The sequence below is a fragment of the Pararge aegeria genome, chromosome 3 (assembly GCF_905163445.1).
Source record: "Pararge aegeria chromosome 3, ilParAegt1.1, whole genome shotgun sequence".
Taxonomy (NCBI): Eukaryota; Metazoa; Arthropoda; class Insecta; order Lepidoptera; family Nymphalidae; genus Pararge; species Pararge aegeria.
Window position 1 is genome coordinate 13,047,506 of NC_053182.1, and position 23,884 is coordinate 13,071,389.

A 23,884-nucleotide genomic window follows, 5' to 3' on the forward strand; every position below is an offset into this window, starting at 1 on the left:
ATTTTTTTTAAGGTTCCTTTAATAGACAAAAGAAAATATTTGTTATTTGAATTAATAAAATCAGTTCTCTGGATCGAGTCATACTTTTATGAGTAGTGTTTCCTAGTGTCCCCTTTCCAAATGACCTTGAATATCATTATATAAGTTACTAACATCGCTTAGAGCAGTACTAATATTTTTGATGTTTTGTTATTGAATTGTAATCCTTATTTTTATTACATCAAGTCAAATGAACTGTCACAAGAAAATAATACTGCTAACTGTGTTATTATAGCTATCAGCATGATTATTTAGCGACTGTCGAAATCTCCCTGAGGCACTTCTTGTATAAATTGGGATTATTTTCGATAACCACGATTTATTTCTTACGTTGAAAACGATTGGATTTCATTAATAATTGTTGTGATTCGAAGCGTAATTTATGACGACTAATGAACATGTTTTGTGTATAAAACGTATAATATAGTTCACGCTATGTAATAAGATGAAGGTAGGTAACACTATCCAGCCGCATCTCGATACAAAATATTGGCAATTCGTTGTAATATTACATACAACTTCTCTGTAAAAAAGTTGTTCTAAACTTGGTCATACAAAACAAAATATAGGTTTTTTTTTGTGGTTACATTAAGGTATCCCCACAAGCTATCCTCCATTCCATTTCATTAGGATGAGTCGGTCTACGATTGAAGCGGGTTAAACAGTTAGGGGTATAGCAAACCCACACCACTAATTGGTATCTACTCGACATCGTAATCGATCGCTCAATCGCTTTGTGGTATGTCAATATCGATATGGTGATACATAGCCATTGAATAATCCTGAGTTAAAGCGATATCTAGCTTTGTTTAGGATATTGCCTAATTAACAGAAAAACCATCCGAGTGTCAAGTGTGATATTTTCTACCTTCGTTTATTTTGGAAATCGCGTGAAAGTTAACTAAGATGTATATGTATATGGTGGAGCACGGTGAGGCAAATTTTAAGGGACTGGGAACACAATATCTGGGCGTAAAATCGGAACACCGTGCTTGGAATCCACCGTTGCTCGATGCAAACGTTAACGTTTCTGATTTACACTTTCTTAATAAACAAGTGCCTGTTAAAAATACATATCACAAGTTATAGATAAACTGAGTATGTAATGAACATGTTGGTTTAATTTTGTCAACATTTGTCACTTAACGTGTTAACTAATCACTTGTTATCCGCACCTACACTTAACAAAGTGTAAATTATAACGTTTGTAGCAAATATTTGGAGCAAATGTAACACAATTTAAAATTGGCAATTAAGTGAGGCTGGGAACATACTACACGCCACCCGTTCCAGCGCTATGCAACGCGTTGGTTGTTGAGTTAAATTAAATCGTAATATTTTTATACAAAGCAACACCACCCATATACATAAAACAGAACATACTAAATAATTACAGCCATGCATATCATCGCCTTTTTAAAGTGTTTTTGTATATGAAGACTATTTTGTTTTGTTTATAAATTTAATTAGCACACAGCTAATTAAATTTACAAACATACTAAAATTTGATTAAACTCAATACTGGTAGGTACGTAGCGTAGAGGCGTGGCATAAGGTCAGGTGGCGCGTGGGAGAAGTAGCGTGAGGTAAGGTGGGGGAAAGTAACGTGGCGGGCAGGTCGTGTGGCGTAAGGGCAAGTGGTGTCCGGGTTCCTAACGCTTACAAAAAAGATTTTTTTTTGGAAGCCGAGTATGCTTTTTCACATTGAAGCCCTATAGAACAGAAGCATGTCTCACTGTTTGTTGCGAGGTGGTGCAGGGTACTGAGGGGTGCGGGGGTTGTCGTCACGGAGTCGCTTCTTCAGCTAACTCCGGACCGGGTGCGCCACCAGACACCAGCGAGCTCGCGCCCACTGTCAGCTCCAATGGCTCCGGGCCCGGACACCGACCCACGCTGCATTCCATGTCAGTACTGATGACAACAGATTTTAAACATATTACACACATATACACACGAAAAACATAATGTTACTATGATCCCCAAAACTAGATATAAAATCGACTTACTATAAACGGACATAAATTAGTGGCATCGGCATATTGTCGGGAAAAGTACATAAATCCTTTGCGCTTTTATAACATGACTCCGCAGGTAATTTTGGACCTGCCAATGCATAAATTTGAAAAAATCTGTTAAAACACATTTATGAAGCTGTGGTTCTACACAATTGATGAATTTCTTAGACCAAGGTTGCTTTGGAACATTTCGCTCGGTTTTCATAAATTAATTTGGAATTTGAATAGGAATAATCTTTATGGTACAACATCGCTATATTCGAGAAGTTTTTAATTGCGGAAACCGGTCCAGAATCGATTTTATTTTCAAGAAATACCATTGGCCTTATCTATATCTTTTAACCCTGCGGTATTCATAAAGGTCCTGAATGTATATTAGTATGAAAAAATATCTTTGATATGAGTAATTGTAGGTGATCTGAGTATTAGTAAGCCATACTCACACAGCACTCGTCGTGGAAGCTTGCATCCTCGTAGTCTGCCACTGTTCACTAGCCTCGATGGAATCGAGCTGGTCTTCCGACGGAACGGCCGGCACAGCTCCTTCACTCGTCGATACGGGGGATTCCAAATTAATTAAAGTAGCAGTAGCTACCTCCACGCGACTTGCTTCGTCCGTATTTGAACTCGTTGACTGACTTGTGTCCACTGATTTTTGCATATCTGCTGGCAATTTGTTATTTCAGGTAAGTTTTATCTTCAGTTTATCACATCTTTAACTTTCACCTAACTCAATGGTATTGATGGGACATTGAAAACACAAACATTTATATGAACAATGCAGAGTAAATTGGAATTTGTAAAAACACCCTCGATTCTTTTAATTTCAATTTATAATGATTAACAGAATGTTAAAAAGTAGCTTTGATATCGCAGCGAAGATTTTGAATATTACACGTAACGCAAAAAAAAGTTAGCCACGACAATCAACAAAATAAGCGGGCTCTAGTGATTAAGATATGTTCTAAACAAGCTAAAATCTGAGACTAAATGGAAGGATGAAATAAAAGCAAGACCTGGAGCATGCATGTAGGTCAACCATTTCTTGAGTGGTCGCTTGCTGCTGAGCATGGAGAGTACGCTGCCCGCCATTGCATCTGCAACGCAAGGCGAGTGCTCAACTAGTACCCCAGATTGGATACATTGGTATAAAATGTTGGGCCAACGAATCATTTGAATAATTCTCCACTAATTTCCAAGTATAACGTTCATGTACCGTTTTATTTACAAACTGACGAAAATATCTTCTGGTAAAGCTTGTGCGGAGATGCACACAATGCATTGTTATCATAGGACTTATTCTAAAACTCGCCCGGGACTGGGACCGCTCCGGAAATGACGCCAGCCTATTACAAAAACCCGTCACACGCGCCTACGCCATAAACGCTGCTTATACTATATTTCAATAAAGATACGCAAGAAGACACCGGTGAGAACTTACGCCCTAAGAAAATTTGAACTAATGATAGCAGCTCGAGTCAATCTCATCGGATTAATGCAGCAACTAATGTCGACTGTGCAATCGATGCAACGACTACTACAAACTCTAAAGAATAATAATCTAGATTTAGTTGAATCTTCAGGAAACGTGGAGGACTTCAACATCTGGTACGGATCAATTTCTTAAAGGACTTCAACATGGTCGATAACCATTTTGAATAGAAACTGGATTTTACAAATATCCCAAGAACTAATGTGCAACAAATCGAAGAGAAACATTTAGTTAACTAATTTTTAACTAAAAACACAGACGCTGGCCAAGCCTTTTTCATTTTATACCAATGACTGGGTTTTAAGTAACAAATACATCGATTTCATGCACAAAGCAACACTATAATGCTACACAGCGCAAAGCGCAACTATGGCGTCAGCCACGCTGGTGCGACCTGCGATGACGGACGATGGGAAAACGATGCGTTTACCAAACTGCTATGCTACGATAAGGCGACTAAATTATACGTATTGAACCCGCACTTGCAACAAAGAACCGGTGAATAATTAGTACGCATATTGCGTGTTTTCGAAATCTACAATATTAGCCGGTATAAAGTGTAGATGTGGCCCAAATTACAAGATGCCTATTACATCTTGTTTAGAAAGATAAGGTAAGAATCAGGTAAATCAGATTTTGTAAAGATGTTCCTAACTCTAGGGATACTAGTCAGAAAGAAAACGCAAGTCATTTTGTGCGAATTCTTATGTCATTGGTGCGTTTAATATTGAAGAAAGAACAAGATCAAGTAGTTTACATGCAAGATGCGTTCTAATTATCCACTAGTTGCGTCAACGTGGCACAGCCAACTCATCTCACATTCTCGCCTTCCCCGTTCATCATGGAATAAGAACCGTCACGCCAGCGTAGCTTCAATTTAAGGTTCATCAATTTCTAATCAAAGGGAGTGCCCAGACATTTAATGGGCGTAAGGCAAGGAATGATTTATTCTTGCTTTTCACGTATTATTATTATAACATGTCCAAAAAGCAAAGTATTATTGATTGGATATAAGTTTGATCTATTACATTATTATCACTCTATACTTTCACGTATTTTGAAAGTGTAATACACTTACGATAGAATTTGATGAACTATATAAAAATATTATTTGTTTAATGACGAAATAAAATCATAACAGCAATAATATTATGGAGATAAATGTGATACAAATTATGTACAAACCAAAAAAAATATTGCATGATTTATAGAATATCTGGTTTTATGTACCTAGTACCGGAAATATCGATTCCGAACTACGTAACTTGATCAATATTTAAAGAGTAGGTTTCCAATTAATTTATTGGTACATAGCAATAATTTTTTTTCAAAATGAGCATGTAGTAAATTTGATTGAAAACAATTATAGTGCAGTCTACTTTTAGCACAATTTTTATAAAATAAACAAATATTATTATCAAACAATAAAAAAACTCAATAGTACACAAATCCTAAACTGAACTTTGTAATCATATTAATAAAAATGGCAGAGAGAGAGAGAGAGAGAGAGATGTCAATTCAGTTTACCGGTTTGTGTACAGCAAAATTAGCAAAAATCGAATAATAATAAACTTGTATGGTGCTTATCGCTACCAGCTTATTATTTTCGACATAATATGGTTTGGTCGCTAGACGCTACTACGTAGTTTTGTTATCCGTGGCTTTTATATTGAGTGCAATCAAATGAGTGTTTTCTATGAAACTAGCTTCGGTTGGGGTATTACAAATGTTTCTATCATTAATGTGTATTGCCATATTATGTCCTATTTGACGCCTTTTTCTTAATTGTCTCTGGTCTGGTCTCGGTGGCTAGTTACCACCGACAAACCGTTATCTCTACACTACTACTTGTTCCTTAATAATAAGGTTGACAATCCAGATGCACTTAGCAAATGCTCGTTAGCTGTTTAGCTAAGTTCATAAATTACATCTAGATCAAATTTACTAATACAAAAATAATAATAATGTACATTTGTAACTGGCTTAGTATACGTTTTGGCTAACTGTAAGTTAACTAAGAATATAAATGAATAAATGATTGTGCGATGCTGCGTAATAAGCCCATAAGGGTTCTTCTAAGTAAAATGTGTGTTCTCTTTCTTTCTTTTCTTTTATATCAATCAATCAATTGGTTTTTCTATCCCTTTGTTTTTTTTTTTGTTTTTTTTTTAGTAGCACTAGTAATTTTTAGCATTAACTTGCTATGACAGCTAAATTAAATTTTTGATTAGGTACTTTAGGTACCTACAGTTAATATTATCTGTAGTAAGTGTTACTTGTATCTATATCGTATCGCCCTACTACTCCTTACAATATTATGTGGATAGTGTTGTGGATTATATATTAACCCCATTTTTTTCTTTTTGTTAAATTTAAGAGCTATTGTTGTTATATGTAATTGTTTTAAGTCCCAAATAAAAAAATAAAAAAAGTGCCTTATAACTGCCTGTAAGCTACCATCTTCATCACTTCTCAAATGTGTTCGGTTTATAACATGTTAGTAAAGTCATATATGTTCGTTATATAAATGTGTGCGAACGAGTCTTTTTATTCTACGTGAGTGAGTGTAGGAGAATTAGACACACCCTGCTTGTGACGATGGTCGCAGCACGGCGGGTGAGGTGGATGCGGCTTTAGCGGCTTAACAAACACTCGATAGAAGCGCGATCCGCGTGGCATCTGATACCGGTTCCCGCTCTGCAAAGAAATTTTTCACAGGATATTTTAAACAATATTGTGGTTTGGTTTGGAGCGCGCTTTCCGAACGCTTCAGGAAAGAACGAATAGGCTACTATTCGTTCTTTCCTTGAAAGTACTAAATTTATACGTCGAAGGAAACCCAACTTCCGGGAGTACTTTTACCTACACTTGCGAGGAAATATCATTATTTGTAACTTAAAATAAATTGAAGCGGTAGGAGCTCGAGTTCACATTCGGGGGGCCGAGTTCGAATCCCAGCACGCATCTCTAACTTTTCTAAGTTATTTGCGTTTCAAGTAATTAAAATATCACTTGCTTCAACGGTGCAAGAAAACATCGTGAGGAAACCAGCTAGCCTGAGAGTTCATAATGTTCTCTAAGGTGTGTTAAGTCCACCAATACGCACTGGGCCAGCGTGGTGGACTACGGCCTTAACCCCTTCCATTGTGGGAACAGACCAATGCCGGCCGGTAATGAGTTGATGTGGTGTAATTTAAAATACCTTCTTAGCATAGCAATATTCCTTTGACTCCACCGTAGCGACCGCATAGAGTCGCCGTTCACTTTCGCTCTTCACTTGTATGCTAAGATCGAGAGCGGCCAAGCAGTCACTGTGCACGAAGTACATTATCGACGCTTCCTATAAAGTAATTAATTATTTACTAAACCAAGTTTTAATAACTTACGTTGGTGGTAACATTACACGAAAATGTAAATAAAACTGAAAAATATATAATCATATAAATCATATTTTTATTTTTGCATAATTATAATTTTTTGACATACCAGCAAAATACGACATATTGAAACACAATACACGTAGATGTGAAAATTGATTTGATTGTTTATTAGAAGACTTTAAATCAAGTATTTTTTGACATATATCCACACATATATTTCAGAACAAAGTTAAATTGTCGCTTCTACGCGTACGCAGTATATCCTTACAACAAAGGTGGTATGGAAGACATCGCTTAAGCGATAAAACCACCTGTGCACGGCTCGAATAAGTTTCTTCTGTTTATGTATTTCATTTCTTCGTATAAAATTAGTGTGCATTTCAAAAGAGATTTCAGAGAGAGAGAGAAGGACACAGATGGCTGACCGTGTCACACATACTAAAACTTTAAAGACCAACTCAAACCCATGTTTCTATCGTTCATATAAACCGTTATGTAATAACAGATTATGCTTAAGTTAGCTCAAGTTTTATATGAACTTCGAACCTATTGTGACTGTGATAGCTTCTCAATACTTTTTTCTAGCAGCAGCATTCATTATCAAATAGTAGTATCTTCTATAAAATACAAGCAAACCAAATGGTTTGCCTCAATGTATTATATTCACCTGCATGACAGTATAGTTGAGGTGCGCTGGGTCCCATAAAACAAGTACCGTATGCCCGGGAAGACACGATGATAAGCTCAATGTACCGCCGGCCAATCCTAGGGGAGTATGGCATCGTATCCGGGAACGCTTGCCATCTTCCTTCTTTGGTGACGATCTTAGAAACAATTGCCATGATAAAAATATTATTTAAATTCCCATTTCTCGATTGAAACCATATAGCTTGTGCTTAGAATTACGACCGAGATAGATCACCCACACGCATCTCTAACATTCCAGGTTTGTGCGAGTTCTCAATTGCTCTAAATTTCAAGAGGAAAAAAGGCGGCAATCTTTAGCATTTTAGTCCTCCCAAAAATTGATTATTTATTATGGTTTTATTAGTTTCATAATGAGGATGTTTCTTCTATCTGCCCGACTGACGAGGTAATAGATAGGTATCTATTTTAACTAGCTAGATAACTTGACAAATTTCTGAACTTGTAAGTGCGCCACTAGCTTAATAAGCTTGGGAACCCTTGGTCTATACTATAACAGTATAATAAATCAGCATATGACATATGCACACAGGATTTTTGACCATATGTGGCCATAAATTCTAAAATTTAAAAATTCATCTATTTCCGGCTCAACCCATATAACAAATTAAGTCCTTTTTCTATACAGGTGATACAAAATTTTTACTAAAATTGTAATTTAAAAAACAGTTTTAACTAGTTCTTAAAGAAACATACAAGAAGATTTACCCCTAACTGTACATACTACATACTATAACTAATTCTTAATCAAGTTTTTTGTCTCATAACATTGTAGACACTAACCTGCCTTCACTATCATCTTCTCTGCTCTTATCTGCTTCATCATTTTTCTTGTCTAATTCCTTCTTCAGATCTGCAACTTGTTGCTGAAGTAATGCTTTTTCGTTTTCGAGTGTCGCAAGCTAAACAAAGATTTTCTTTGAATTTCCACTCCCAAACTACAAGCCAAATCAAACAACATGCCTATTTTCTGTGAAAATGATCTTTGTATGCAAAAACCACAGTATTTAAAAACTACCTTAATGCTATTTAGGGCTTGCCTCCAAGTTAACTTGATTAATTTATAGTTAATTCAGTTGTCTGTAAATCTTAAACTACAATTAAAAGGCTAAAGTAACGCCATAATTTTTGCACCGGATCTAATTATAATAATTTTAAAGCTGTCAATTTAGCTCTTAGTTTAAGATTTATCTATAAACGTATCTTCACCGTTACCTGAGTTTTGAGAAGGTAGTCACATTCGTTGGTTTCGGGATCTGTCAGCTGTTGTATTGTCTCGCGATATTTGTTACACTCCCGCGTCAAAGCATGTTCGCGCTCCCTCAATAACTCTAGCTGGCGGTCCTTCTCTGATATTAACCTCCGTGTAACTTCCGTTATCGTCACCTTTAACATTTATGAACTCTTTACAATAGGAATGTTGTGTACTAATTAGGGTAATTTATGTTTATTTCTAAAAATACGCGAGAGTCCTCCTACAGTCTACATTCCCTCCAAAACGATCGTATCTGTAAGAAGCAGATCTTAGGTGCTACGGCTATCTACGGTCATGTTGCACGAAGACCACTTAGCTCCCGTAACAGATTGCTTGACGTCGCTATATCTGGAGCTATATCGTAGGCCCGTACAAACTCTCATCGTAAACGCCGATTTGTGGGAAAAATACCCAAAAAATGTAAAGCTCGAAACCGGGCTAGATCTAAACTATGTCGGAAAGCGAACTCCAGAAAATTGTATAACGCTTAGTTGAAGAAGCAAAAATGGCAGTTCACTTTCCTTGATACATTCGAAACCACATTCCCTTCTGAAATGTTTAAATATCCAGTTTAATGTTCTTCAAAAATATTAAGCTTACCTGTTTCTCCGCTTCATATTTCGCTTTTAATAGTGATATTTCGGCATTTAACTTTTGTTCCCACTCAGTTTTACACTTATCAGTAGCCTCTTTGACAGCTTCCTCCTTTTCCACTTCTGCGTTTTCCTTCGTCTGCATCACGATAGCGTTGTGATTGCTTATCTCTATCACATCTGTTCTTTCTATTTTCTCTAGACTAGACTCCGATGGAGACCGGTCCATATTGTTTGTTAAAGCTACTAATCGGAACCTATGGAAATACATTACTGTTGTAACGTTAACGAAATTTCTGTGACACATGTAAAGTGGAACAGATAATTTAAAAAATTATATCTTAAGATATGGCTTATTATATTGGAATTATATTTTTTAATACAAGCAACAAATTTTGATCCAAAATTCCCGATAATCGTTATATGTACATACTTCACATTTTTAATTAATTGCTAAAAAAAACCTATTTTTAATTTTTGTTCTGATTTACCTAGGATTGAAAATAAACAGGTATTTGATAAAGGATCCTTATAGAAGCGGTTACTTACCTAGATCTTAGTGATTCTATTTCTGCTTTGTACTCGAGATGCATTTTTTCTTGTATTTCTTTAAATTCTTTTTGCTTCTGAACTTCAAATTCTTTAAGTTTTTTATCAAAAGCCTTTAATTCTTCGCGTGTTTTTTCGAGCAAATCTTTTGTCATTTGATGATCAACGTCTAATTTTTCTATTTCATTTTTATGAGCTAATACTAATTCTTCTTTGTCTTTCTTTAATATACTTATTGACTCATCTTTATCATTTAATGATGCCTTCATGTCACTTAATTCTAATTCATGATCCACTGTTAATCTTTGCGTTTGCTCGCGAAACCTCAATTCAGTTTCTGCACAATTCTTTTCCCAAGCCTTAGTGATTTCTATATATTTCGTATGTACAAACTTCTTTTGCTCATCTATTTCGCCCTTAAGTTTTACAAGCTCTTCTTTAATTAAAACTATATTTATTTTGCACAAACTATATACTTTCCCCAAAAAGTCTTGCAATTTTTCGATGTTCACTTGGTATGTATCCATGTTATCCTATAATATTAATCATTTTTCAATACAACGAATAGCCGCAAGTATTTCACAGTTACAAAATAAATAGAACAAAGCATATACTTAAATAATAAAAGTTGATATTGGTTTGAGGAAAAAAATGCCACTAAACCACTACACGGGGCCGACGAAGACAGGAGCAAAGAAAAACAACTAGTAACGTGACCACTCAGATATGCTCATAAATAGCGAATAAATAAATCATCGTACACTTTAGGTATTTTATGTCATTACATCTATAGCTTTTAGAGTTAACAGATTCTCTTTACATTGGATCCAAAAGAAAATATTTTGTTTTGAATGAATCCAATAAATTAATTCTTCAAAAAACCACACCAGGATATATGAGTGGTAATATTTGATCACATATTAGTGCACCTGTCGTTCGTCCCGGCCCCATTCCAGGCTTGACGGTAGCGACTCCTCGATATAAAACTCGGAGTCGACAAATTCCTCTCTAGGACTCCATTCCAGTATAATAGGTAGGGTTCGCACCTCAGTGACTGTGGATACTGCCATGGTCGAGGGAACACAACTAATCGAAATATCCATTTTAGCCTTTTGGGAACCGCTCTGTCTGCTTAGCTTCTCGAAATCAGTTTCTGTTTCTGATTCAAAGTCCCTGTGGGAGCGAGAAAACATTTAGTTAAACTTTTTTTATTAAATGCAACTTAAAGAGTACCATCGTTGATAATCAAGATACAGTCCTCGACAAATCGACATGCTAATCGGGGTATATGTTGAGACCGTTAAATTATAACATCCACGCAATGCTCTATAGGGTTAGGAAGCGTGCTACGAGATAATTTTCATTACTCATGTTCGTATTTTTTCTATACATATAATAGGAAGGGAAGATAATGGGAAGGCAAAACTCTCCTGTGGCACGCACGCTGGCTCTACAGGTAATCCTTTATCTCAAACATAGAGCTGACAAAGTCACGTCGACAGCGTATATAGGTTTTAATATTGCTAACATTATTGTAGTCAAAATGAATTTGACTTGACTCGGACTTTACCATACATACATATTTTAAACATACTTAACATCGTTATATGACAATGTGTGATCAAATGTTTTCGCAAAAATTCAACACCGAATATAAACGATGTAATCAAAGAAATTATGTTTCTTTATTAAATTAGAACTTACTTCTCGAAATCAACCTGAACATCTGCATCTTTTTCCTCGTGATCTGAAGAACTTAGCCTGAAAAAAAATTAAACTTAAGTAATATATTATATGGCGTAGGTACTAGAACTTTGATTAGAATAAAAAGCCTACCTTTGTTGAAAGAATTTGACAGTCGCTTCCATGTCGTATTTAAGTATTTCGCTTGCAAGATCCGGAAAAGCATTTGATATAAATTCTACATCTTCATTTGTGAGTTTTGGTAGTTTGACGTCGAAAGCTGGCGGCGCCTGCGTCGCGAAGGGGGGTGGGAGGTCCGTCATGCCGGGGAATAAGCTCTTGAGAAAGTGGTCATCAAAATGTGAATTGAATTCTTGGCGGCGAGTAACTTCTTCCTCGTGTATTATAATAAGTTTTTGTGCCAAGTCTGTTGCCCACTAAAAATCGAAACAAGAAATCAGTGTTTAGCTTTATTGATGAACAAAACGCTTGGCAGTATATAACAAAAGTATAGAAATATTCATGTAATTATTACGTAGCAGAATACACAATAATCACAAGAATGTTACATTTTATTGACGTGAAACCCAAAAATGTCTACGTCCAAATTTTGTACTAAGGCCACTTATTTTGTGGTAGGCTTTGGCCACGGATATTGCATAACTCTAATTGATAAGTCAATGGAAGGTTTAAATGCGCTTTTTCCGTGCGCAAGCAGTCTTTGTTTATGTGAAATCTTTATCAGTCTCTAACTGTTGCAGATGGTTTCAGAGTTCAATGTCACTTTACAGAATTAACATGATTTATTACTTTTTTATATCAAATAAATTAAAGCTGAATTTTGAAAAGCCGTAGAACAAGAGTTGTTTGTTAGTTTTAATGACACGACCTAGAAGGCCAAGATTTTTCTTTCTTTTTTATTTAAACCCTGTATATATTATAAATATCTCCTAAAATTGTGTTATGTCATTTTCGCTATATTAAATTGTTTTTATTGTAATCAAAATTTCAAAAACTTGTAATTTTAGTTGTATTCAATAATTTTGTGGAATTTAATTATATGCTTCTAAATACACTGTGAATACTCAAAAATTGTATGTATCTTAACCACAAGTTTTTTCACAAGGAATTTCCACTTAAATGGAACTTACAGGCTAATTTACAAAAAGAGGGTTATTATATAAAATTGCATCTTCGAGCGCAAAATAAATAAATTGTAAGTGGGCAGTTTTGAAGCACCATCGCATCAAAATCATATCGACGGTCAACTGCTGACGCGAGCCGCGGCTGTGTTACCAATCTTCGCTAGTAAATATTAATTTATAACCCGACACAGTCCAATTAATTAAAGCATTACCTTAAGATGTGCCTGCGAGAAGGTACGCCGTCGCACAACTTCGTGCACCGCTCGCACGAACACTGCGGGCGCGCGGTGCAACTGCGAAACGATACCGAAGTACCGCGCCAGCCGGTTGAAGCACTGGAACGACAACATCGCGTGCGCGTCCTGCACCGACATCGAGTTCTCGATCAACAGCACCGCCCTGTTGTGACAGTCCACCGCCATTACAACGCACATCTTTACAGATTTTTTTTTTTCACTACAAGTTAGCACTTTCCTGCTTTCTGTTAGAGGTTTTTTTTTATAATTATTTACTTTGTATGCCTGTTAAGACAAAGTTTTGCGATCACAATTTATTAATCATAAGATTTCCTTCCAACATATTTTTTTTGTTTGTATTTTGGTAGAAATTGTTGCTACAATAATGTTTTATAAGGTTTTGAGCCCCATTAACAAATATTTCTTGTTATACGCATATGTTTACGCAGTTGACGCCGCAGTGAGTAATTATTTGTACTATGTATACCATTGTAAAATGTGATATTGTGTTGTTGTTTGTGAACCCAAATAAATAAATAAGCGGTGATAGCCCAATAGGACTGCGACTACACTTTGGAGGGGTCGTGTTCGAATCCCAGCACGCACCTCTAACTTTTCTAAGTTATGTGCGTTTTAAGCAGTTAAAACTCCACTCGCTTCAACGGTGAAGGAAAACATCGTGAGGAAACGTGAGATTCTCCGTAATGTTCTCAAAGGTGTCCACCAATCCGGACTGGGCTAGCGTGATGGACTACGGCCTTGACTCCCTCTCATTGTGGGAGAAGACCCGTATCCTGTAGCGGGCTAGAAATGGGTTGATGAAAAACCAAAAAGTTAATTATATATAAGTGATTAGACCAAGATTGCTTTTACAAAAGCTTGCTTCAAAAGCTAACTTAAAACAATAAGATTGGAATCACTATTTATTTATACCCATCACCCATTTCGACTTCGTCCACTTTTATTTCTGGTTTAATTAAATTCCAGCGCTCATGTCCATCTCCAGGCTGCAAGCTATATATGTGTCATATTTCATCAAGATTGGTGCAGTGTTTGGTCAGAATATTTGCAAAAAAACCAACCAATAAAGAATCAAACACACTTTCGTACTTATAATATTTTTATGTACTTTAAGTTGGCTCTAAGTTTACTTACTCAAGTCTAGCCTTCAATATGTGCGATAGTTCGTCCTTAGACTTAGCGATGCGTCGTCTGATGTCAACCAAGAGTTGATGGCCTTCCAATAGTTTGTCCAGTTGACACCGATGCGACTCCATTAGCGTGGGTAAGACAGACGGATCGCATGCTGAGGTCAGTCGGTCGCGATACTGCAACAAAGTGATTTCACATATTTGTGTGAGTTTGGGTACATTGCCGAAGATGTGTTCGGTGTGGAGTATAAGGATTGAAGAAATTATAAATTACACCATACAGATTCTCCTGCTTTTCGCGGAGTATAGCAAATTAAGCTTAATTTTCATAACGACTAAATGACCCGATAAACTTCTTACTACCTAAAGAACGTTATTTATTTTTAGTTCATATATAATATATATATTTCCCAATTATCTTTTTCCTAAACCACCCCTTATTGAGGCGACGACAACTATATAAATACTTACTAGTATGTTATACCGTAAAGCAGGGTGCTTTTCCATATTCGGTTTTATAATTTTACTTTAATAGTATAATTATAATCGTTTATTTTCCCGGGCTGCAAGGTATATATATGTCAGTCTCCAAGGTGCGAGCTACCTGGGTGTATAATTTTCAAGATCGAGATTGATTTAGCGTTTGAGCCGAACATAACGATTTCCAGAGGCTTTCAGGCATGAAAATCGAAAATAGAATCTTCTAATCCAGGACGATAGATATAGCTTGTATCACTATGCCAAAATGTATCAAGATCGATATGTAGAACGAAACATGGATTAGAGAGAGAGAGAGATTATAAACAAATAAATAACTAAACAGATAAACGAACAGACGCACTTCTGTATCGGTTATACCAATATCAACTTTATACTTCTTCATTTTTAATAAGTCACAATCGCTTAAACTCCCTTGTTTGAGTGCAAAGTGTGAGTTCTTTTACCAACGTTTACTTATTCGTTTGCGTGAAAGTTAACTAGATGGCGCTCTTTCGATACCCTATAAAAAGTAGTAAACCATAAAGTAGAAGATCACTGACACGCGATCGAACAAGTAAACGTAGGTAGAAAATTTCACACTTGGCACTCTGGTCCGGAACGATGTAGTTTTTTTATAAAAGTTTAGTTGATGGACGGGTAAATAACGGACGGACAGGTGGCCTACATGTTTGTAATTGGAAAATCGCCTGTTAACAGATCAACACTTCACAGGATATCCAAGGAGCGAGTCCTACAAAGTCCCGTCGTGTGTCCACCAGCCTGAGACTTAGGTATTAAGCATAATGTACCGCACACCAGCAACCACATCATTCATACCGGAACACAGCAATGATGTTTAGCGTCAGAAATAAGCATGGCGGTAGTCATTTCCGGACAACTCCTTTATTATTTTTCTAATTTACCTGTATAAGAGAAGCCGCTTGTTTGTGTTGATCACGCTCGATTCTTTTGACTTCACTCTTCAGCTGATCGAGCCCATATAAGCGGTCTTCAATGCCTTTAATCTGTTTAAGACCATGCACGTTCGCATATTCCAATATGTGATAAAGTTCTTCTTCGCGTTCTTTTAAGGGCTCTGAATCGATCTGGAAAAGATAAGATGAACATCCTACTAATGTTATAAATGCGAAAGTATGCATAGATGGATGGATGGATGGATGTTTGTTACTCTTTCACGCAAAAACTACTGAACCAATTTAGATTAGAGGCTGGATTAACACATAGGCTGGTTTTTATCCCGGGAAAATGAACAGTTCCCGCAGGATTCACGAAAAACCAAAAAAACGCATACGAAGCCGCGGGCAACAGCTTATATTATTTTATTGCGTTACTTTTTCCTGGGATAAAATGCCTATGTTTCTCTCCGAAAATCAATAAAATTCGTTGTATTGTTAGGACGTAGAGTAAGGACAAACAAATGAACACTTTCGCATTTATGATATAAGTAGGGATAGTAGAATGGGCTGAGAATGGATAGGAAGACAATGCTTTTTATAACCGAATTTGGCACCGCGAATAAGTTATAATTTGAGACAGATAACATAATCTGTGTAAGTTAAAATTTGTGAGAGAGAATTTTAAAGAGCTAAAAGTGATATAGAAAATTACGTCAGCACGAGAGAGCAATAATATTTGTTTTTTACTGCGATAGATTGGGGGCTTGCCACTATCTTAATGTGTGATTAACGACTGAATGTTCGTTGTGAATTTTCGTCGGAGATTTTCGAACCCATTTGGGGCTTTTTTCATGGGCATTACCCGACTAGCTTCGAACCCATTTGGGCCTATAAGTCATGAGATTGCGCGAGGCGGCACGATACACACTCACGTAAATAAACGAAATTCAGCCGTTAAACACATATTCAAATTAAATTTACCCACGATAGTTTTTAGTCTAAAAAGTTACTCTTCTCGCTTACAACAATATTATTTTATGGACTGGGATAGCCAACGTAACACAACTTTTCCGTATGGCGAAGGACCGAAAGTTTAATGACGAGATGACGGCTAACCTCCAATAGTGGAAAGGCACAAGAAGAAAAAATTTTTTTCTTAAATAACACTGCTTTAAGCGATGAAAGTGCACACGAAATCTATATATATATATATATATAAGAAAAAGAAAGAAAGAATAATTCTTACTAAGGCCAATCCCTTCTGGCAATAATCGAGGATATCTTGCAAAGAGTCCTCATTCCCTTGAGCCAGGATCCAGTGCAGCAACGTGAACTCTTTCTTACTCTCACAGGAAGCCACTTTAAACGACTCCGCGTCCTCAGGCACCTCAACTGGTTGACCTGCTTCTGATGATGACGCTCCTTCATTGCTGGTTGAAGCATGTCTTTGTTCAAACACTAAAATAAAGTATTTCTATACTCATACTTATACATATAATAGAGTATTTATATACATTCTCGTTTAAGGTCTTAAGCGGTGATAGCACAGTGGGTAGGACTTCGACTTCCCTTACGGGAAGCTGAGTTCGAATCCCAGCACGCACATCTAACTTGAATAATTTATATGCATTCTAAGCAATTAAAATATCACTAGCTTCAACAGTGAAGGAAAACATCGTGAGGAAACCTGCATGCTTGAGAATTCTCCATAATGTTCGCACCGGTGTGTGGAGTCCAACAATTCGCACTGGCCCAGCGTGGTAGACTACGGCCTAAAACCCCATCTCAATGTAAGAGACGACCCGTGCCCTGTGCCAGTACGGGTTGATATGATGATGACAATTACGTTTATCTTCAGAAAAAAGTTAGGTTAGGTGATGTAATGTGCTGAGCAACGAATGTTATATCCAAATACATATCACGCTTTTTACTGAGTATAAAAACCTAAAATGCAAGATAAAGAAAACACAAATTTGGTTTTTTCTAGAACAAAAAAAACTACATAAATCACAAAGCATTTAATATGCAGACCAAAAACAGCTATGCGTAATATCAAGGGCATCATAGAACCGACGATAACCTATTTGTCTAACTTTATTTAAATGTATTCATCAATCGTACCTACACAATTCGAAATCAATTTATTTCTTTACAGTATTACATTTTGGCCTTACTGAAAAATATCGCAATTTCATACAGATAACCTTTCCCAAAATTAAGAGCTTCTGCAATAAAAAGTAACGCTTCAAGTAATATTAATCAACTCCCTGTGAAGACCTGTCCCGCCTTAACGATTAATTGATCGAGTCATGGTTAGAGCGGAAATTTACATACGTTTGTCGCTAGCCTTAATGCCTAATCTTATGTATTTATTATTATAATAAAAACAGTGCTACTAATAAAGCAGAAATACTTGATTTTCAGGTTAGTCCTTAATAAATTTCTCTATTATTAAAAATAACAAATTACCATCTTCCTCCGACAATTTGAACACTCCTGTTCCAAAATCCGCAGCTCTGTTCTCCGAGCTGCTATCCAAAGGCTGGTTGTATTTATAATGGTGGCCTTCAAACTCTGTCTCCTCAAACACATCGAAGCCAGAAAATCTATGCGCTTCAGCATTTAACTGAAGAACAGGGAGTATTTGTATCTTACCCAAAGATCTTAACACGTCATTTAATCTGGAATAAAAAGAAATAGATAAAGTAAATGTGGGCAGATCGAAGAAAAGATGGGCTAATGATGTAAAGGAGTGGACGAAAACTGACAAAAGTAGAAAGGAGTGGTTAGAAACGGAGACGTTCTCTTATGACGTCCGACTGGCTCAGTGGGATTGACCCAGCTTTTTGAGTCCGTGGTTGGGGATTCGATTCCCGCAACTGGAAAATGTTTGTGTGATGAACATGAATGTTTTTCAGTCTATGGATGTTTATCTGTAGGTATATTATAAGTTATAAATATTATTCATAAAATAGTAATCAGTCCCCTTAGTACCCATAACACAACGACGACGACATGTGTGTATTGTCATAGTATATTTTATTCATTCACCCAGTGGTTAGAGTTTCCGACTCCCTTTTGGGGTGACCGAATTCGATCACTGGGATCAAATTCGAACTTCTAACTTTTCGGCGTGCGTTAAATTAGGGAATATTACCTGCTTAAACTGTGAACTAAAAGAGCGTGAAGAAACCTGCATGTCTGAGAGTTCTACACAGCGTTCTCAAAGATGTGTGACGTCTACCAACCCACACTTGGCCAGCCTAGTAGATTAGGAGTAGTCCTAAGCCCAGTATTCGGCCAGTAAAGGTACGATGATATTATTCTACGAACGATAGTGACCATATTTTGACAAATAAAAATGATGTTATCAAAAAAAGAAAACTTACGTATTTAATTTTTCGTGATAATCTTCCTTTTTTTGTCGTTGCTTCTTGAATGATTCCTTAAAACTTGTTGATCTCTCGCAGTACTCGCTATATATATCCTCTAAATTTGCCACAACTGCTGCCCAACCCTATACAAAAAAAATGTATAACAATCAAAATAAAATAACAGACTGTAATAGAAATTTTATTTACTTGTAAGTACCCATTAAACAAAATTGGAATATGGTTCATCTAGTTTTAACTGGTGTGTGTTCAATTTATAGGAAAAGTGGATGAAACCTTTGTCAGTAATATTATAGAAAGATAATAAAATACTTACCATTATAACTAAACTTTCGTCGGTAATTGTTAGACTTAATGAAGAAAGGCCAATGCTTAGCCAATGCTAAAAATAACCTTGTCAAGGTAATTTCAATAGAAAGCTAAAATTTTTCAGATAAGATAGTATACTCTCATAGCATTGGTTCTAAGCTGAGGATTTCAGAAATGTATCTCTCTGAATACAAAGTAAAAAATCGAATCCTACTAATTAAGTGACTTGACTACAGTTCTATTTGAATAAAAAAGTTTTGGACAAGAAGCTAAATAGCGATCATGACAGTATGGTAATTTAAAAAAAACAAGTGGTTATTCATAAAGCATAATACCTGATGCTGTAAATGCTGTTCATGTACAAGTTGATCACAACTCTTGGACACTTCATGCGCCAGGTCACTAAATTGTTCTGCTAAGGTTGCACAGGATATCACAGTATGCACATTTGGCTGTGAGGAATAGCACTTTTCAACAGAGCTTTTAAGTTCAGCTACAGATTTGCCTTCAAAAGCACTACGGGTGTCACTTCTGAACTCACCCGTACTCTCCAGTTCCATTATTGGACTCAGGTCACACACTAAAATGTTTCATGTTACTCTATAATTCTTGTCTCATTCATTCCAATAAGTCTATGTACATTGATATAACTGTATTGTGTAGGGTTGACTATGACTTATGAGTATATGTTCTCAATAATATATTATATCTATAGATAATCTATTATTATTCACTGCTATAAAACAAAGTCTGTCTTAACACTATAAATTCAAAAACTAACAAAACAGATCTTCATATGGTTTTCACCAATTTAGGTTTATGTTTATAATTAGTTTGTTGTATATTAGCTGAAATATCACAGTGTTTGTTAAAGATATTGACGAAAAACATGCCAACTTGTAGCTTTACCAGTATAAATTATTGATGATACATAAAATTAATGTTTAACAGGTTTTTAGTACTCATCATTACCAGAAAAAAGTTTGATAGGCTTTATTATCCAACTACTATAGTTAAGTCACACAAAACTCTATTTAGGAAGGATGATGACATTTCTGTATAATATCAATCCTTATCCAACAAAATAGTTTCATTATCAGTATTGATTATATACATGTAATTTAACATTTAACTCTTTGAATTGCACCTTTCATTAAGAAGTTACAGTGAATATAAGATAGATAAGATAGAAGAGAAATATACATTAAGAGAACAGTCAGCCCTACATAGTCTATTGTCAAAATGTGAAAATTTAGCCCATATATAGCTTGTATCCTAGAGATGAGTATTGGATATTTATTGTAGGAAAACTTTTCATACTGGTTTTTATTCAAGAAAAGAAGATGCATAGAAAGTCTCTAGTTAATTAGGCTACAGCTAGTAATAAATAATTGTTCTCTTAGACTAGATAGATTTCTGTATAGTTGTGTACAGAACACAGAAAATGGCACATCTTTTGATCCACAGTCCAATGTGGTTTAATCGTAATTTAAGTTTCTATATAATAAATAACTTATATTAGAAAGAACATACTCACTTGATTGTTTATTTAAGTGGTTTTCTTTGACTGATGGTTTGCTAAACATGTATATTGGGTTAGTGTCAGTGCCAGCACTATATGAAGACACCATATGATCTGACTGCAACACCTCTCCTCCACTTACAAGAAGTACAAGAGAAGATGCTGGAATTTTTGTTTTCCTCTCTATGGCAGCTTTTAAGCTGGCCACACTGAAATTATAGGAGTAAACTTATAACAACTACTAATAATAATGTACAAACATTATGAACAGAATTCTCTAGAATAATATTATATAATCATCTTAATCAACCCAATTAATGTCACAAGGTTGTGCACAGGCCTTCTCTAACAGGACAGATATTATCAGACAATGGAGTGCATGCACAAAAGCCCTGCACATATATTTTTTTTGAAGGATTTTTCCATTTTCTGCTTTATAGCCTGCCTGATAACAGTGTGCACAGGGATTATAACCAGGTAAAAATGCAATGCATAACACCGTTATCAAATGTGAATTGCTGGGGGTTGAATAAGTCTAATTAGAAACACCCAAAGTTGCATACTTTACAGGCCTTTTGTGTGTAAGCAAATTAATTGATATGTGCAGTGATCAAGCAATAGTTATTTTATAAATCACAATATCAATTAGGTTCAGGAAAACAGACTGTATCTATAGATTTTTGAGTACTAATATAATAAATTGCATATTAGCAAGATATACGACATAACACAGGGTCCAAGGTTTAGGTATAGGGCTTTCAATAAAGTAAATGAGATATAAATTTTAAATATACAAAATAATAACAAATTAAAATTTCTGCCACTGGACAATCAAAAGGGTGAAATATTTGAATTCAACTCACCTCTGTAAGGTCAGGTTCATATCATAGGTGGTCATCTGACCAGCATCCACATGAAATACGTACAGCATCTTTGTTTGATATTTTTAACAACCTCCTTTAAAAACTATGCCATGTTTATTCATATCTGTCAAATCATTACCGTAAGCTATAAAAGGAAATATTGGTTAATTGTATTTCGCAAAATGCATAATATATAGTTCTACTGTGATGCAAATGTAGATAATGTCAACAAAAAACAATAATTACAGATGACAATAATTGTGTTTGCTGTTGATTTTTCTTTATCACTATTGTCAGATCGGAGTAGAAGTAGCAAAAACAGGATTATATTCTTCAAAATTCTTTAATATTTGCTATCAATGTAAATTTTTGTTACATTTGAAGTACCTGATTTCTATGTAGCTCTTACAAGTTTACGAGTATACAGTAGTAGTCAAGAAACAACTAAGTTATAATGATGAAATTAATTTAGTTTGTAGTAGACACTCAGATATAAAAGAGTTTTGTATGTAATTTGTTAGACTACAGAACCCAAAAACATTCAATCTATCTATAATAAATTTTTATTCATTAGAAAGTGAACATGTAAGGAGCAGTTTAGAATTAAATTTTGTTTTTTATCTTAAATAACTATGTAAACCTTTAGCACCACAAATGAACAGTTTCAAAAGTAGGTCTAATAATCATTACTTATTAGCTAGATAGAATATTTATAGATATCTTGAATAATCTTTATCTTAGTGGCCTCAAAATAGGTATTTCAAATATCTGTGTTTGTTTTTGTATGTTATAACCCAATATGTCATTAAAAATATTATACTACAATTTACAGAAATAACAGAATACAATTTACGATATAATTATTTAACCTCTTAAATAATTATATATATGTGTAATAACAAGCCACAAATATTTCCCAAAATAAACACGGACGTCACAACCACAAGTGTTACTCAAATCGATTATAATCTAAGACTTCTAACTTTTGTTTTGATTATAAAACGACTTATCAAATTATGGTCTACGGTAAGTAAAATACTAGCTAAAAAGCAAAACTGTTCCACACAATAAACCAAATAGTAACAGAATGACGACTGTTTTTTGCATCTAACAACAAAGGTACACAAAACTTGAAAAACACAACTCCTAGTTTTAATTAGACTGTTATCATATCAGCGTAAAAAAAAAACTTAAAACGATTACATTAATTAACTGCTGATTTTCACTGAGCGTCGTACAATTAAAGTATTAATTCGATAAAACTAAAGCTAAACAATTATTTTTATGACAATCAAAGTTTTCTTTTCATACCACCATGAAAATATTACTGACAGCACAGACTACATAACTCGTGGGATTAGTGACATTTCGGGTCAAAGACCTTTGTCATAATTGGTTACATCAGTTATATTATATTTTACTAGATATTTATTGGAATACACACAGAGTACTTTTTATGCAGGGTATACTAGAGCCTTCGAGCATACTCAGCAGTTTTGTGCTTTTGAGCACATTTTTTGCCATGAATTCGATTTATTCATGATATAATCGTCTTCGTGAAGCGATTCTGGTATTCTTGAACCATATAATCGTAATTCGACTACAAACAACGAAACGATGCGATGCAATGCAGCAATCAGTTACTTACTTCGAAAAATACTTTGTTCCTAGGTAGACTAGGTAATATAATTTAGGTTTTCGTACTAAGGATCTGTGCCTAAAAATCTCGAAATTTCAGTGTCTTATAATTTTAAACTGTCTGGCAAATTTAAAAGTTATGTATTAAGAACTTGATATTAAATCAATAGTACTGAGCAAACAAAGATGAAACAAATATCTTAAATTACCAAAGGCGTCAGACAAATGTAGGTTTCGTCTACTAACGAGCTAATAAATTTTTAGTAGTTTTAGTTGCCCAATTTAAAATGTCAGTACTTTTACAATATTCTATAATATGTTCATGTAACATGTACATAAATATCAATCAAAATCAAATATTTCTTTGTTCAAACAGGCACATAGATGGCACTTTTGAATTATGATGCGTCTGTTACATAAGAAATATTTTGTACCTACAAGTGAGATAGAATAAGGTAATAATCATTTGGTACCTCATAACTACTCTAAATGCAGCACCAAGTGAGTATCAACTCAATTA

At 35.2% G+C, this 23,884-nt stretch overlaps 1 protein-coding gene across 7 annotated transcripts; it reads right to left on the bottom strand.

Annotated features, from left to right (window-relative positions):
• LOC120636935 (RB1-inducible coiled-coil protein 1) lies at window positions 1–23,030 on the bottom strand. Of its 7 annotated transcripts, none has more exons than XM_039908508.1 (24): window positions 22,930–23,030; window positions 22,114–22,170; window positions 21,727–21,871; window positions 20,879–21,072; window positions 19,677–19,921; window positions 19,030–19,157; window positions 18,110–18,321; window positions 16,887–17,098; window positions 15,647–15,829; window positions 14,248–14,420; window positions 13,069–13,255; window positions 11,865–12,148; window positions 11,733–11,789; window positions 11,075–11,201; window positions 10,029–10,561; window positions 9,487–9,736; window positions 8,847–9,017; window positions 8,415–8,533; window positions 7,594–7,750; window positions 6,749–6,886; window positions 6,132–6,243; window positions 3,071–3,151; window positions 2,498–2,720; window positions 1–1,950 (listed from the first exon to the last, which is right to left on the bottom strand). In XM_039908508.1, exons 3-24 carry the CDS (start codon window positions 21,792–21,794, stop codon window positions 1,824–1,826), a joined length of 3,981 nt encoding a protein of 1,326 aa, XP_039764442.1. In that variant the 5' UTR covers window positions 21,795–21,871; window positions 22,114–22,170; window positions 22,930–23,030; the 3' UTR covers window positions 1–1,823. The 7 variants fall into 7 exon arrangements, with proteins under 7 accessions (XP_039764442.1, XP_039764441.1, XP_039764443.1 ...); XM_039908507.1 differs by having other exon boundaries at window positions 21,973–22,170; XM_039908509.1 differs by lacking the exon at window positions 22,114–22,170 and having other exon boundaries at window positions 2,498–2,717.
• Between the last annotated feature and the right edge of the window lie 854 nt (window positions 23,031–23,884).

Excerpts from the sequence above, each read along its gene's own strand:
- LOC120636935 (XM_039908506.1), bottom strand. The coding sequence starts at position 21,794 with ATGCTGTACGTATTTCATGTGGATGCTGGTCAGATGACCACCTATGAT. Across the intron at positions 13,256-14,247 it reads ATATTGAAGGCTAGACTTGA|GGCGGTGCTGTTGATCGAGA; the intron begins GTAAGTAAACTT and ends CTGTCACAACAG. Across the intron at positions 3,152-6,131 it reads CGACCATCGTCACAAGCAGG|ATGCAATGGCGGGCAGCGTA; the intron begins GTGTGTCTAATT and ends CTTGCGTTGCAG.